Here is a 14,325-nt window from a genome sequence, read left to right on the forward strand (position 1 = left end):
TAGAACAATAGGTGTTTGTATTCGGCTTTGAGCCCTTGTTTAATATGAATAACTTTATTTGCGGGTAAGGAAGGAACATTTCTAGACTTTGGTTGCGGGACAACATTGATAACCAACTATGATAGTTAATAGAATTAGACACCCAATATGGAAAACGATGTAGGTATGGTCGTATATGCTCGAGGTATCAGCGAGCTAGCTTAGTGGAAGAGCAGGTTGCCCTTCTTGGCGGCGATGGGAAGGCGATCGCCCTGGAGGAACGGATTCATGATCGCGGCATCCATACGCGGATCGGGCATTGCTGGATACCCTGCCTTCTTCACCAGGCTGTTGACATTGTTGAGGCTGTTCTCCTGGCCCATCTGAAGGATATACTGCTCCACAGCGGAGTTCAAGTCACTCTTCTCCGATCCGGTATCTGCACTATCCTGATCCGAGCAGTCAAACATATGCTCGTTGTCGCAGGTGCAGTCCTGAGCAGCCTGGAATTCCCGGCTGAAGATGGCCGTGTTTTCAAAATCCACAATGCAGCTGCCTCCTTGGGTCGCCATGTCATATCCCTCAGGACACGGATTAGGGGGGTTACAGTAGGCTGGCAGGCCAGCATCGTTCTTCACAATGGTTGGATACCTATTGGGACCCTCTCCCATTCCTCCAGAGATGAATTGGTGACCCCACAGCGAGCTATGCTGCATGAACTCGTGGTCCCTTAAGGAAGGATTGGAACCTGCTCCCGATGGCAGGATGCAGTCGCTTCCGCCATCACACAACCTGGCGTACTCCGATCGAGAGACCAGGTCAACATTATCCTTGGGGCCTGCGGCTGCCTCGTTGTCTACGTCGTAATAGCCCACCTGCATATCATTGTCCATACGATTGAGTAGATCCGTCAGCAGGGCATCTGCCAAAATATCCTTAGAGCCATAGGACTCCACCTGATAGCCACTTGAAAGGACCAGGAGCACCCCAACCATGACGTGAGCACCTGTAAAAACATGTTGTATCCATCTGAAACACATTTTACCATTATTTGGACGACTTACTCTGCGAACGGGAAAACATATTGCGCGTTTCTAAGCGATTTCAACCGTCCACGTAGAAGTTTGGTAAGATATTGATTTTTCGGCGGCAGCTGCTTCGATTCGGTGTGTATAACAATGTGACGTACGGTTCTCCGGTCCGATGTGGCGGCTACCAGTTGATTTCGTGGAATATTCGGAAATGCATTCCAAGCCCTTTATTTAAAGCAGTCAAAGCTTATAAAATATGTCAGAAGAAGGGCGCATGCGCCATATCTGAAAGCTCATTCGTGTTGGGACAGTCCTTTTGAGACCGTGAATTAGATTAGCGCCAATCTGCTGCGGTGAAGATTCTCCTCTTTGAAAATTCAAGAAAAATATTAAAGCCCAAAATCTAGAAAACTATTTTGTAAAACTACGCATAATTGGAACTTGGGGAGTGGTACACAAAATTGGGAAGAAAAGCGTTTCAGATAAAGCACTTATTTAATGCACATTAATACACTTCAAATGGCTCCTCATTTAGGTTCGTTTAAAGGTTGTGGTTAAAAGTATTAAAGCGTTGAATAAATGCTTTAAAATTGCAAAATTCGACTTTACAGCGCCGATAAAAGTTTATCTTTTTCAAAAATTAAATATCCATAAAACACCATTTATTTTTAAGATTAAAAACATAAGATAACTAAAATGAGTATATAAAATAGATAAGTCTTATAAAAAAGATAAAGAAACTATATGATCCTTCATATCATAAACCAACTTACAGAAAGAACATTTTGTTTATATACTTTCCATTTTTTGCCATCATGGGACTCTCTATTAAATCATCGCACTATATTCATATTTAATCATTTTTTTATGTTCTGATCCAATGATTAATAATCTAATGTTTCTGATTTAATGTTTAACTAAAAACGGTGTACTAATTAAACATAAAAGCGGTTTCACTATTCGATAGAGCGCGCATATCAGCTTTGTCTGATACCAAGAATGTACTGATAAAATCGAGTGATAATAACTTAGGAATATAATAACGTTTAACTGTCAAAGATAAGTTCAATTTCATCCTGCATATGTTGAGCCAATCGCTTGTGCGGTTTGGTTTTCGTATGTTCCAGCAGGTCCTTTCGAGATAAAAAATCCTTATTGCAGGGCTCACACCTAAACAAAGGGTTAATGGAATTTATATTCAGATAAACAGCTTTGAAAACTGAGGGGTTACCTGAACTTCCGGTTCTCCTCTAAGTGGGTCGAACAGTGGGCCTGCAAAGCTGAGACGCTGCTGAAAATCCTTCCGCATTCCAAGCATGGATAAGGTCGTTCGTTCTGATGGGCCCTGGAAACATTTTAAATTACTCAATAATATTTACTTATTCTTAATAGGACTTTAATAGTTGGTTACTAGGGCTACAAAAACCTAGTAAACTTTAGTTTAAGATTTTTGGTAATTTTAAAAATCAAATTCTGATACAGACAGATTTTGGAAATCAAACCAATCTTAAAATTAATAAAGATTTCAGAAATCCCCGAATATCATTACTTTAAGTCATATGGAGGACCAAACTAAGTATTGAACTCCTTACTTTTCGTGACGCAGCTTGGCTCCCAGAGACGAGAACACCTCGTTACAGATGGAACATCGGAACTGGCGGTGGCCAGTGTGGACCTGGGCACGGTGCTGCTTTAGAAGAGCCTTCTTGGTGTAGGTCTTCGGGCAATCGGGGCATGGAAAGAACTGCTTCATCTCCCTGCGATCCTGGTGTCCGTCCAGGTGCTCATTGTAGACGTACTCGTCGTTGAACAGTTGCCCACACTCGTCGCAGATGAAGAAGTTTCTGCGACGTTTGGCGGCCCGTTCCAATTGCTGCTCCTGGATATCCGCCTGGTGCGCCGCTTCTGCGGCCGCCATCACCGATGCCTCGGGATCGTCATCCGGTGGAAATTCGTCCATGTCTTCTCCATCCTCTACCATTTCCTCATAGACCAAGAACTCCTCGTCGTCCTGCGCTTCCAACTGATCCGCATCGATCAACTGCTCATCCAGCGGCTCGGGACCCTCATCTATGTAAACTATGCTCGGATCCTGGCTCTTGTTCCTGATGTCAAGCAGGTACTTCTGCGAGAAGATGCAGCGCTCGCGGAACTTGGTGGCCAAGTCCAGCTCGGAAAAACAGCGCTCGCAGATGAACTCCGGGAGACCCTGGTTCCTTGTCAGCTGATGGAAGCGAAATGGTAAACATATGCAAGTCGGGACACTTAAAAGTTACCTCAACTCCAGTAATCACCTTCAGTTGCAACAGCAACTTTCCGCGCAAGTACTTAAATACGTTGCGCTCGCGCTTCTGGTCCCTGATTTTGTTGGCGCATATGCGGCAGACTTGAGCGATGTTCATTGTTTATTAAAAAGATTTTGTTTACTTTTAGTAAAACGTTGTGGCAGGTAGTGATGGCAGGCGGCTTAGAGATGGTATAAGGGTCTCACGCAGGTGATGTAAATCGATATATATTTTAGTACACATCGATATTATTTCGTTTGTCTAACCGATGCTATTTCTATTTGCCCATCGGCATATTTTTAGTTCAGACAAATTTGGTCCCTGTTGCAGAAACACTCTCCGAACAGGAAAAATGCTGTCGAACCGCTTTACATAAAAACCAGACGAATTCGTACAAATGGGTGTATTAATTATAACAGTGGCGGATCCAGAGACGATTCTTGGGGGGGGAAATTGAACTTATTCTTCGATTTGGGGTTCAAACTTATTATTGCGAGAGAAACACAGTACAAATTATAAAACAAAAATTATCCATCCCAATTTTTAGGTAAACAAAGTGGTTATATTTTTTTATTGCAGAGAATATTTTTCTAGCAAACAAGTAAAATTTTCAGGTTCTGTGGTTCCAAGGGGGGGGAAATTTCCCTAATTTCCCCCCCCGTGGATCCGCCACTGATTATAATATGGCTTGTTTTATGCTGCCCATGACTTTTTATATAATAAGATAACAGGGGAGGTACCACTCAAGTATCTTGGGTTTTAAAACCAATTTTATATATAATTTATAGGTGTCTAACAGTATGCAATGAATACAGGATAGTCATATTTCAGAATGAATTCAATCTAATTTTAAGTTCAAAATATACATCATTTGAATAATTTTGGTTATCTAAAATTAAATTAAAATGTTATTTAAAAATCCTTGTCATTTGTGAGGCACTCCCTGGTCAAATAATTTTAAGTTCAAAATATACATCATTTGAATAATTTTGGTTATCTAAAATTAAATTAAAATGTTATTTAAAAATCCTTGTCATTTGTGAGGCACTCCCTGGTCAAATATTCAACATCTTTGAGTTTGTTAAATTGCTTTAATTTCGTACAATCAAATTATTATGGCACTGATGAGGAACAGCTGACCGAAATAAAAGTTTTCAGCTACTTAATCGTTTAGGGAATACCCTCTACATTTTTCGGGGGTGGACAATTTGCAAAAAACAAACTAATCGATCGTTATGCCATCTGTTATTTTTGCACATCTCAAATTGCGCGCATTTAATGTTTTCTGTGGTTTTACCAAACATTTGGAAGACCTTTTTCGGGAGATCAGCAAAATACTTTATAAATTTTTATAAGCCTTCTATTGGTAACTTAGTTATTTAGCATGTCCAGCGAAGCGAGTCTGGCTTCCAAATGGACGCGACCTGATGATGTGGGTATGGACTCGGAGGAGCACCTGCCAGCAACTCAAGTTGTTGTTTTACTTTCCAGTTCATAAAGCTGCAGCGGCTCAAGCAAAAGAAGAACAAGTTGGCCGCACGTGTGAGCAACAATAACAATAAGCGACCGGGACTCCAGGTGGATGAGACTGATAAAAGCAAACTGCTGGAGGCCAAACTGGCCCAAAAGCGAAAGAACCCATTTGCCAAGTGAGTGACAAACTTTCACCCTGAAACCCAATTACCTGCTCCCCCCGCAGATCCACAGACGATGCCAAAAAGCTGCGAATCGATCCCGAAGTGCCGGACATTGAACCAGTGGTCTCCGCCTCTTCCTGCTTTGTGCGAGAAACCCCCACGCGTCCACCAGCCGCCAAGTTCGTCCTCCAAAAATATGATCCTCAAGCCTTTGCAAAGCTCTTCCAGCAGCCCCAAAACAACGCCGAGGACGAGGACGATGCGGAGTTGGCCGCTCGTCAGAAGCACACTGTCCACCTGCCAGTGGACTGGTCCCTAAAGACAAGAGCCCGCTTCTTTTGTCCCACAGAGCTGCCAGCCATCCAGCTGAAGACCTCGCAGCTGGCCAGCGGACTCACCAGCTTCGTGCGCTGCATGGATCCGCAGCGTACAGAGAGCACGCTGGACATCTCGGACGCCACGCGGTTTAATCAGTGCACCTACTACTGGCAGCATCCCCATCTGCCCTGGCTGACCCTCTTCCCGCGCACTGCCAAGGAGAACGTGGGCGTGGTGGTGGGCGAACGGGAGCGAAAGGCTCTGGCCGAGGAGTGGGACTACAGCTTCCGCGGACTGTTCCAGTTGCTGCGGGCTCGCCAGTGCCCGTACTTCTACCTGTGTGCCAACACCTTTACAGTGCTCTTTCGGGCTGCCGGTGTGGGCGGTCGGGCGGAGAGCCACGCCCTGGTCACTCCATCGACGCGGGGAATGCGACAGGCCCTCCGGCAAGAGGGGATCGAGTTCAGCATGCCTCTGAAAAGTGAGGTCAACGGAAACGCACTCGACAACAGCTTCCCCGAGGAAAGCACTAGCAGCTCATTGGGGCAAGAAAACGCTGATGAGGCACCTCCACCTGCCCAGGAAGATGAGGATGACGACGAGGACTGGCTGGAGAGTTTGGGGGTGGATGAGCGCGAGTTGCGACGCATCCAATCCTCGCATGCCAGGAAACAGCAGGCTGCCGAGATGCGAGAGGATTTCAGCGACAACTCTCTGCTCCTCATTGATGGCGTGGAGTGCCAGGGATTCTTTAGTTATCTTTTAAATGCCAAGAGTGCCATTAGCACAGTGGGCCGCCTCGCTGGAGTGCCTCCCACTCTGTTGTCGCCAGTGGCCTTTCCCAAGGCCACCATGCAGCATTTGGTTCCGCGGTCCAAGAAAGTCCGCCTAGACGGCGTCGACTACTTCAGCGTGGACATAAAGGGCCTGATCCTGCCCACATTCCTGCCAAGTGTGGCGGAGTTGCTATGCGAGACCCGCCAGATGTTCAGCTCCACGTTGGCCAGCAGCGTCAACACACTGGCTTTCAGCAAGGCCACCCAAAAGCTTCTAGAGAGTCCGGAGACGCCACTGCCGGATGGTGAAGGAGAGGATGCCGCCGGGCAGGTCTTTGGCGAGCAGAATCTATCGGAGTGCGGCCTGCTGCCAGGAGTGGTGGGTTCCATTTGCCGCACTGGCCAACATGCTGTTGGCCTTTTGGAGCGTATTTGCTACCAAAGAGGCGAAGGATATGCATGGAGTTAAACAACGAATTCTCCAAACTTAAAAAATCACATTGAAGAGCAGCTCGCTTTGCGGCATTATTCTTAATCTGTACATTTTGTTACGCGAAATAAAATATTGTTCTAGCTAATTTTGTATAGATAATGCGTGGTCTGATGGAAATAGTTTGCTGCCAAGGCCTAAAGAGCACATAACTTTGAACTTAGCGCAACCAAGTCGATAAAAAAGTGCTTTTCAGCTTGTCTTTCTCCAAGAATGCTATAGAAATGAAATAAGATAATTACTCCATAGGCCAAAGTAGTTTTTATAAAAGGATTCCAAGTAAACACACCCACTAAACGGACTAAAAAAGAAATATGCGACTTAAGATTGTTGTGACAGGTAAAAATAGCGTTTACGAATGATTTTGGGGAGCTCAAAGCTAACTAAAATTGTTACCACCTTCCGGAAAGTTGTTTATTACATGGTATTCCTGAACTTCATCGACAAGTTTCCCTGGAATTCAACTACCATTTGGTTGTGCTTAGTCTTAGTCTGTATATTTCGTTATGCGTAATTAAGTTGTGTACTAGCTAGTTGTCCACCATGATCAGTTCGTCGATGCTCCAGTCCTCGTAGGAGTGATCCGGCAGGTACCTACGGATGATGATGGGGATTTTCTTCTGCTTGAGCTCCTTCATGGCGATCTGGAGGGGATCTGTTTCCCCGTCCAGTTCGACCATGATGGGTGCGCACATGGCGATCTGGAGGGCTCGAGTGCCCAGAACTCTGGCGCGCTCGTACTTGGTCATGTACTTGGTGGTGATTCGCTTGGACTTGGGGACTCCTCCACCCCCCGCTCCGGCAGAGGCTATGATCTCGATGTTGTCCGCCTCCTCCTCCTGGTTGATGTCCTCGTCCACGTCCTCGTCAACATCATCGAAGTCGTCGCCGCCAACGCTGGAATTGTTACAAATATCCGGTTAGAGGAATGGTATACTGGACAATTAGGCCTTTACTAACTCATCGTTATCGTAGTCTGCATCATCCATGGTTGATTTCTTTTATTAATAACAAATGAAATAATACAAATTTGGCGTGTTTTGCACGCGTCCGACTTCTAGGGATGTGAAAAATACATCAAAATATCAATATATCGATATTTTTTGAATAAAAATAAATGTTTATATCGTGATATTTTTGGACTTTTTTTAATCACTAATATATGTAAATTGTAAAGTATACATTTCAGTACCAAAATCCTTTTCTGTGCCTTTTTTTAAAAATTATATATCATCGATATGATATTGTTTATATATATTTCCACAGCCCTATCTTCTTCCGTTCGACTGCAGGGGGATTTTCGGTACTGTTATACAGTGTTGTGCAACACCAGTGCCTCTCAAACTTGCATGGTTGTACACCCAGTGCTGTTATCGATTGATTAGGTTATCAAACTGTGCCAGTTCCCTGCTCATTTAAAATGGTGTCCTTTTTTTAATAAGCAAAATAAAAGGTTTTATTGAAAGTGAGCTACGTGAAACTCAATTCCCCTTTACACTTTACGGGTTGCACATTGTCAAAAGGCTTTCCAGTTTGTAGGGTTGTGTAAGCGAGAAGTCCACAATTTATCAACTAAATGATGAATTATTCTGTGATGAGCACCTAGGACATGATTATTTTAGATTCATTAATATTTTCTACTTAAATGGATGCATTATTAATCAACAAAAAAAGTTTTTTTGATGAATTTCTGGTGTATTGTTGATAAATGGGACTGCACGGTTTGATCTGTAAGTTAATTTGCACACAATCAGGACTAGTTAAGTAATCTCAAAATATAGGGAATTTTTGTGAATAGTATCTTAAAATGTTGACTTGGCAGGATTTCTATTATATAAAACGATTGAGGCAACAACGGGTTTTTGAAGAATTTATTATTATAACAGATTTATATTGCTTCTTAACTGATACAGTTTTTTAAAACCGTTGCATTGTTAAAGTAGGTAATCTTTAAAAATACGAAATCATTAAGAGTTTTTGGTTATTTGATTTAAATTTTGAAGCATATGTATGCTTTAGCTTGTACTAAACGTTGCATTTTGAATTTTGCATCCATCATCTATACGGACACTTGACGAACTCGATTTCCGCATTTTCTGTGAAATAAACTGGGATTCAGATCAAATGAACTAAGATTAATCGAAAAGTACAAACCATAAGATCCCGGATTCGCTCTGGGCGCGTATTGTCGTTGCCCAGATGGGGGAGGTGACCGAGTTCTTGGTGCGTATGTTGGTGGAGGGGGTGCATATTCTGTTGGAGAAGGTTCATATGCGGGGGGAGGACGCGATCGCGGAGGTGGATATCCAGAAGGCCTCTGTGGCGGTGGATATCTGGAAGGGCCCTGAGCATGATGATATCCGGGAGAACCGCGAGGAGGTGGATACCCGGAATGTACCTTAGAAGGCGGATGGGATCTTTCGCGAGGTGAATATTCAGGTTCGTAGTCGTAGTCCACGCATGTCCGAATGGAAACATTTCTTCTTCTACCAGGACCTCGGTGGGTGGCATCCCTATCAAATCGGTTTAAATCAAAGGTGCCCAGAGCATCCACTTCCTGGAGACGCGCATCATTCCGTGGGGGGTACGGATAGTACGGATCGTGGGGGTCTTGGCTAACTTCATTTATCGCTCGGACAGCGGGCTGGAAGGATCTCACCGAGTCGCTGTATGGGATCTCAGCTCGTGGCTCTGGTTCGACAGGAACGGGCTCTTCGGGAGCAATAGCTACTGTCCTGCGCGTGTCTACCTTGCGCTCATCACAATTGCATCTGGCGCCCAAAGGATGAAGGCTCATTGGCTTCGTCCTCAGAAGCTCAGGCATGGGGTAGGCATCCGGATGACAAGCTTTGATCCTCCGCACCCTTTGCCCACCATTTCCGTTTCCTGGACAGTTGTTGAAGCATCTCTGGGGCTTGTTTCCGGTGGTGCAGCATGCCCTTGGCCTCACTGGTTCCGGTGGTGAGGGACAGCAGCACCTCTGACGGGGTTTGCTGGCTGGAGGAGCAGCCGGAGGCGGAGTAGGTGTAAGAGTTGGAGTAGGAGTAGGGGAAGGAGGAGGACAACAGCAGCTGGTCGTCGTCGTGGGAGGAGGACAACAGCACTGGGTTCCCGAGTCTAGGGCCCTATTCGGAGGCCTTTGCGAGCGAACCAAGAAGCAGTGGCGACTTCGACTCCGCTCCGAATTCCTGTGGCTACCATGGAAGATCCTCTCCTCGTCATAGTCCTGCGATGGCCTACGTCCCACTTGACTGGTGGTCGGAGTGTTCCCTGTCCGGAGGAAAGTCATGAATGGATGCAGCTGTTTAAAATACTACTGGTTCTACTTGCCCATTGGGGGTCACATTGGTTTTATTGAACCGATAAGCAACGCAAAACTAATAATTTAGCTAAACGTAAAATTTTGGGGTACTGTCATGATGAGTGTTTGGGATCTGTGTAGCCTGCTCGGTAGCGCCTGCTGGGATCTATCGTCTCCCCTCACTGGATGAGGCACTTCTTCTGCTTCTTCTGCGACCGGCAGTGTCCGCAGGAGTTCTGGCTCTGGTGGTGATGGTTGCGATAGGGCTGCGGGCCCCTGGGCAGGCTCTGTCCGCAGGTCACGTTGGCATGGGTGGGCTGGGCCATCGCCTGCTGCTGCTGGTTGGGGGGCGGGGCCACCGGCGGGGCGCAGTAGCACTCCATCTTGGCCGGCTTCTCGTGGCAGGTGCAGCGCGTCTCCATGACGGGCGGTTGCTCCCGGGGACCCCGGCTGCAGGTGATGTGGTCCGCCTGGACGCCGGGCGGGGTGTTGCGGTTCCGGTTCTGTGTGCAGGTGCACTCCACGGTCGGAGGTCCCCGGTTCTGGTACACGCTGCATGCAGCGGGGTCACCAGGCGGCTGGTACGAGTTCACCTGGCAATTACCTGCTACTGGTCCTGCTCCTGCCCCCTGGCCCTGGCAACCACCTGCCCCTGCTCCTGCCCCCTGGCCCTGGCAACCACCTGCCCCTGCTCCTGCCCCCTGGGCCTGGCAGCCACCTGCTCCTGCCCCATATCCCTGGGGCCCTGGATACGGACAGCTTTCCGGCATCTGCTGCTGCTGCTGCGGCTGGTGGGCGTACGAGGGCGGCGGGCGGTGGGGCGGCTGCTGAGGGGGCGGGGCTCCGCCGCTGGTGCCGCAGGGGCAGTTGTTGCACTTGCCACACGGAGACGCTGCCGGCGGAAAGGTTAGTAATCTGTGGCCGGCGGTCCACTGCCCATTCGATACTCACACATTTTCCAAAAAAAAGAGGTTTAGTTTCGATTCTCCCCACAGGCTGTGCTACAGGCAGCTAAAGCAAAATGACAACTCCGGACGGGGATCTCAAATGGGGTTTTCTGGCTGTAGTGCTACCTTACGATTGGCTCGCCTATTCTTCTACTGCATTATGCACGACATTTTCGAAAAATTTGCATATGTAATGATCATGAAATTTAATATTTTATAAACCAAGGCAGAAAACCATTTTATAGACTTGCATTTTTTTAATTTGATGGTTTTGTTATTCCTCATGTTCAATATTTTGGGTTATGTTATTTGACTATTGCCAAGGCTATCATTTAAATTTTGCTAATTTAGGAAGTCAATTTGCTCTAGATTATCATTAAAGCGTTTGTGAAGCATTTTAACATTAGTAGTTAGTAATGAAGTGTCATTATGCAAGTATTGCTCAACAGTTCAACTTATATCAGGTTACAGTACATTCGAACTTCCATAGCAGGAACTATCCGAATACTCTATAGAACGTGTATTATAATTCCTAAAACCTTCTAAACTGGTTAGGCATATAGACCCTGCAAGTGAGAAACGTTCTATAGTTGTTCGTCTCAGATTAACTGAAATGTGACTAATGTATGTCCATGTCAGTTGCGACCGACAAACGGTATGAGCAAGTTGATTCTGTTGACTTGGCTGCTTTGCTATATTCTAAACACAATCTCTGGAGCAGAACTACGTGCGTGGGGTCTTTAGCCTCGGATATATATTATAAAACTCTTAACTTGTAGCTGGAGATGTGGAAAAATGCTCATTTGGCAACTCCGCATGCCTGGTTCGGTCCATCAATACACTGATCAAGCTTTATCCAAAGGGCATCCCTGCGATCGGTCTGCCCCCGTTGGACTCCTACCACTTCCCGGACACCGTCATTCTGGACTCACCGAATCGGGGGCCCATCTATCTGAACTTTAACATGCGAGACAACGTAAACAAGGGCTTCGAGAACACGACGGTTACCCATGTGGAGGGCTTCCTGCGGGAGCCGAACCAGAAGCAGATCCTGATAAAGGCCCATCTTCCGCGGCTTCTGCACTTGGCCACCTACGACATGGAAGGTCGGTGGCTGTTCCTCGCTGCCAACACCACCGGCACTCTGCAGTCCGACTTCCAGGACTTCCGGATCACTTTGACCCTGAAGGTGATATTGGAGTACAGAAACAACAAGAGGTATCTGAAGGTGTACGATCTGGTGCCCAGCATCGACTTGGGTCGGTAAGTCACCGACCTCTTTATTCTTTACTCTTTAATCGCATACAAATTGAAAAATTAAGCTGTTTCTGAAGAGCTGTCGAGCAATATGATAGTTATACACACTCAGAAAACAAACAACATTTTTAAGTCAGTATTCTTAATTGGAGAACATTTTCGGTCGAAGCCGAGTATGAAATATTCTTGAACTAAGAATTTATTATGCTTAAATTAAGTATAACTTCTTCTTAAGCAAAGTCAGAACTATAAAATTAAATTGAGAATTTTACAAAACATTTAAATTTTTCTAAAACAAGGTTTTATTAACTTATTTGTACAAATATGATCCGATACATTCATTATTCCAATTCAAGTTGTTCACAAATGAAATATGAAATATTCTGAAACCATTTTAAAGTCTTTGTTTTCTTTTATTAGTTAACAGATTTATAATATATATTTTTTGTTTGCTTAGCTGGATCATTTGGTTCGATGACATGTTCAAGGAAAACTTAGATTTGACGGTTGCTGTCAACGCTGTTTTCAACAGGCATTGGGTGGAATTCTGGAATGAACTTCAGCCGGGTCTAAAAAAGTCCTTTTCAAACGGCTTTACAACCATCTTGAACGGAGTATTCGAGAACGTCGCCTATGACGATATGTTTTTGCCTGATCGCTGAATGGGCTTTTTTTAATCTACGTACACCCAAAAAAGAAACGTCATCAATATGCCATTATTTAGGTGTCAATGTGATACTATTGAGTGTCAAAAAATCTCTGATACGAAGAACATCTAATTGACATTATTTTGGTATTTCGCAGTATTTTGATACTCATTCGGGGTATAAAAGGTCGTTTTTAGGGTCAACTTGATACGATTTTAGTATCAATTAATCAAAGTTCACCCGCAATGCATGTAGCAAGGATTTGTGTCCAAACGGAAAACAAATCAATTGGAGAAATTTAAAAAGTTGAGACTGCTGGTACACAAAGAAATTAAAATAAAAACAAGGAAGAACGCTATAGTCGAGTACCTCGACTATCAGATACCCGTTACTCAGCTAAAGGGACCAAAGGGAAATGGAGATATGCAAGCAGCAAAGCGAGATTTAAGTGCGCCACCTACCGGCGGAAGACAGATTTAAGCATTGTGGGCGTTAGGGTAGGCGTGGCAAATTTTTTTTTTGATCAATCGATAGGTATTGACGAGACCAATACATTTCAGTTAAAATTTGTTATCTAGCATAAAAATTGTGGGCGCCACAGGCTTGGGCGGTTTGTGGGCGTTAGAGTGGGCGTGGCATATTCGCATAACAAACCTGCGCTGCGTACAAGGCTACGGAATCTAAATCTGAAATCCCAATACTCTATCTTTGATAGTTTCCGAGATATCCGCGTTCATATTTACGGTTTTTTGAAGTTTGTGGGCGGTTTGTGGGCGTTAAAGTGGGCGTGGCAAACTTTTTTTTGGGTCAATCGATAGGTATTGATGAGAACAATTCATTTCAGTTTAAATTTTTACTCTAGCATCAAAACTGTAGAAGCCACAGTTTTGGGCGGTTTGTGGGCGTTAGAGTGGGCGTGGCACTCTACTGAAACAAACTTGCGCTGCGTAAGAAGCTCAGGAATCTGCTCGCCAAATCTCAATAGCCTAGCTCTCATAGTTTCCAAGATCTCAGCGTTCATCCGGACAGACAGACGGACAGACGGACAGACGGACAGACGGACAGACGGACAGACGGACAGACGGACAGACGGACAGACGGACATGGCTAGATCGACTCGGCTAGTGATCCTGATCAAGAATATATATACTTTATGGGGTCGGAAACGCGTCCTTCTGCCTGTTACATACTTTCCGACGAATCTAGTATACCCTTTTACTCTACGAGTAACGGGTATAATAAATGGAATGTTCAACGAATGCTTTTATTTATGTAAATTAGTAGTTTAAAGCATCCTTCTCGTCCCACGGATGCTTCGCCATCCTTCCCGCGCCACCGCAGTCCAGCTCCGAGTCCCAATAGGCATATTGCACCTTGAGGATGTGGGAGCCGGATTGGGAACGGGGTTGATCCGCTAATGCTGCAGGAAGTCGCCCAGCATCCTGGCAATGGCTGGCTATGGCTTCTTTAACTGTTTCTTAGTGGGCGCTCCATTTTCCTCCTCCCTATAGAAGACAGCGGGTCCTCCAGCTCCGCTTAAGCTGCCAAGTAGCTGGTGGTGGTGGTGTACGGAGTCCTAATGGAGAGGTCGTCGGAGATCATATTACTGGTGGTTCTGCTAAAAAGATACTTCTATTAGAACAACGCAACCAAATTC

General features: G+C 45.3%; 7 protein-coding genes across 8 annotated transcripts; 2 read left to right on the plus strand and 5 right to left on the minus strand.

The window, feature by feature from the left end:
• Positions 1-14: 14 nt before the first annotated feature.
• Positions 15-1,228, minus strand: LOC119560753. Its single transcript, XM_037874371.1, has 2 exons — positions 1,044-1,228; positions 15-985 (listed from the first exon to the last, which is right to left on the minus strand). The coding sequence occupies exons 1-2, from the start codon at positions 1,060-1,062 to the stop codon at positions 201-203; spliced, it is 804 nt and encodes a 267-aa protein (XP_037730299.1). The 5' UTR covers positions 1,063-1,228; the 3' UTR covers positions 15-200.
• A 422-nt stretch (positions 1,229-1,650) lies between these two features.
• Positions 1,651-3,467, minus strand: LOC119560752 (transcription factor Ouib). Of its 2 annotated transcripts, none has more exons than XM_037874370.1 (4): positions 3,305-3,467; positions 2,603-3,234; positions 2,242-2,355; positions 1,651-2,180 (listed from the first exon to the last, which is right to left on the minus strand). In XM_037874370.1, exons 1-4 carry the CDS (start codon positions 3,410-3,412, stop codon positions 2,057-2,059), a joined length of 978 nt encoding a protein of 325 aa, XP_037730298.1. In that variant the 5' UTR covers positions 3,413-3,467; the 3' UTR covers positions 1,651-2,056. The 2 variants fall into 2 exon arrangements, with proteins under 2 accessions (XP_037730298.1, XP_037730297.1); XM_037874369.1 differs by having other exon boundaries at positions 3,287-3,467.
• A 1,091-nt stretch (positions 3,468-4,558) lies between these two features.
• LOC119560934 (protein downstream neighbor of son homolog) lies at positions 4,559-6,609 on the plus strand. The gene is made up of 3 exons (XM_037874669.1): positions 4,559-4,727; positions 4,787-4,944; positions 4,995-6,609. The coding sequence occupies exons 1-3, from the start codon at positions 4,680-4,682 to the stop codon at positions 6,493-6,495; spliced, it is 1,707 nt and encodes a 568-aa protein (XP_037730597.1). The 5' UTR covers positions 4,559-4,679; the 3' UTR covers positions 6,496-6,609.
• Positions 6,610-6,986: 377 nt separating this feature from the next.
• LOC119560318 (DNA-directed RNA polymerases I, II, and III subunit RPABC2) lies at positions 6,987-7,593 on the minus strand. Its single transcript, XM_037873696.1, has 2 exons — positions 7,477-7,593; positions 6,987-7,413 (listed from the first exon to the last, which is right to left on the minus strand). Exons 1-2 carry the CDS (start codon positions 7,503-7,505, stop codon positions 7,047-7,049), a joined length of 396 nt encoding a protein of 131 aa, XP_037729624.1. The 5' UTR covers positions 7,506-7,593; the 3' UTR covers positions 6,987-7,046.
• A 777-nt stretch (positions 7,594-8,370) lies between these two features.
• On the minus strand, positions 8,371-9,980 carry LOC119560256 (leucine-rich repeat extensin-like protein 2). The gene is made up of 3 exons (XM_037873620.1): positions 9,847-9,980; positions 8,671-9,786; positions 8,371-8,612 (listed from the first exon to the last, which is right to left on the minus strand). Exons 1-3 carry the CDS (start codon positions 9,848-9,850, stop codon positions 8,572-8,574), a joined length of 1,161 nt encoding a protein of 386 aa, XP_037729548.1. The 5' UTR covers positions 9,851-9,980; the 3' UTR covers positions 8,371-8,571.
• Positions 9,961-10,906, minus strand: LOC119560257 (merozoite surface antigen 2). Its single transcript, XM_037873622.1, has 2 exons — positions 10,769-10,906; positions 9,961-10,709 (listed from the first exon to the last, which is right to left on the minus strand). The coding sequence occupies exons 1-2, from the start codon at positions 10,770-10,772 to the stop codon at positions 9,997-9,999; spliced, it is 717 nt and encodes a 238-aa protein (XP_037729550.1). The 5' UTR covers positions 10,773-10,906; the 3' UTR covers positions 9,961-9,996.
• A 483-nt stretch (positions 10,907-11,389) lies between these two features.
• Positions 11,390-13,013, plus strand: LOC119560008 (circadian clock-controlled protein daywake-like). The gene is made up of 3 exons (XM_037873288.1): positions 11,390-11,491; positions 11,544-12,027; positions 12,479-13,013. Exons 1-3 carry the CDS (start codon positions 11,422-11,424, stop codon positions 12,681-12,683), a joined length of 759 nt encoding a protein of 252 aa, XP_037729216.1. The 5' UTR covers positions 11,390-11,421; the 3' UTR covers positions 12,684-13,013.
• Positions 13,014-14,325: the final 1,312 nt, after the last annotated feature.

The sequence above is a fragment of the Drosophila subpulchrella genome, unplaced genomic scaffold (assembly GCF_014743375.2).
Source record: "Drosophila subpulchrella strain 33 F10 #4 breed RU33 unplaced genomic scaffold, RU_Dsub_v1.1 Primary Assembly Seq354, whole genome shotgun sequence".
NCBI lineage: Eukaryota > Metazoa > Arthropoda > Insecta > Diptera > Drosophilidae > Drosophila > Drosophila subpulchrella.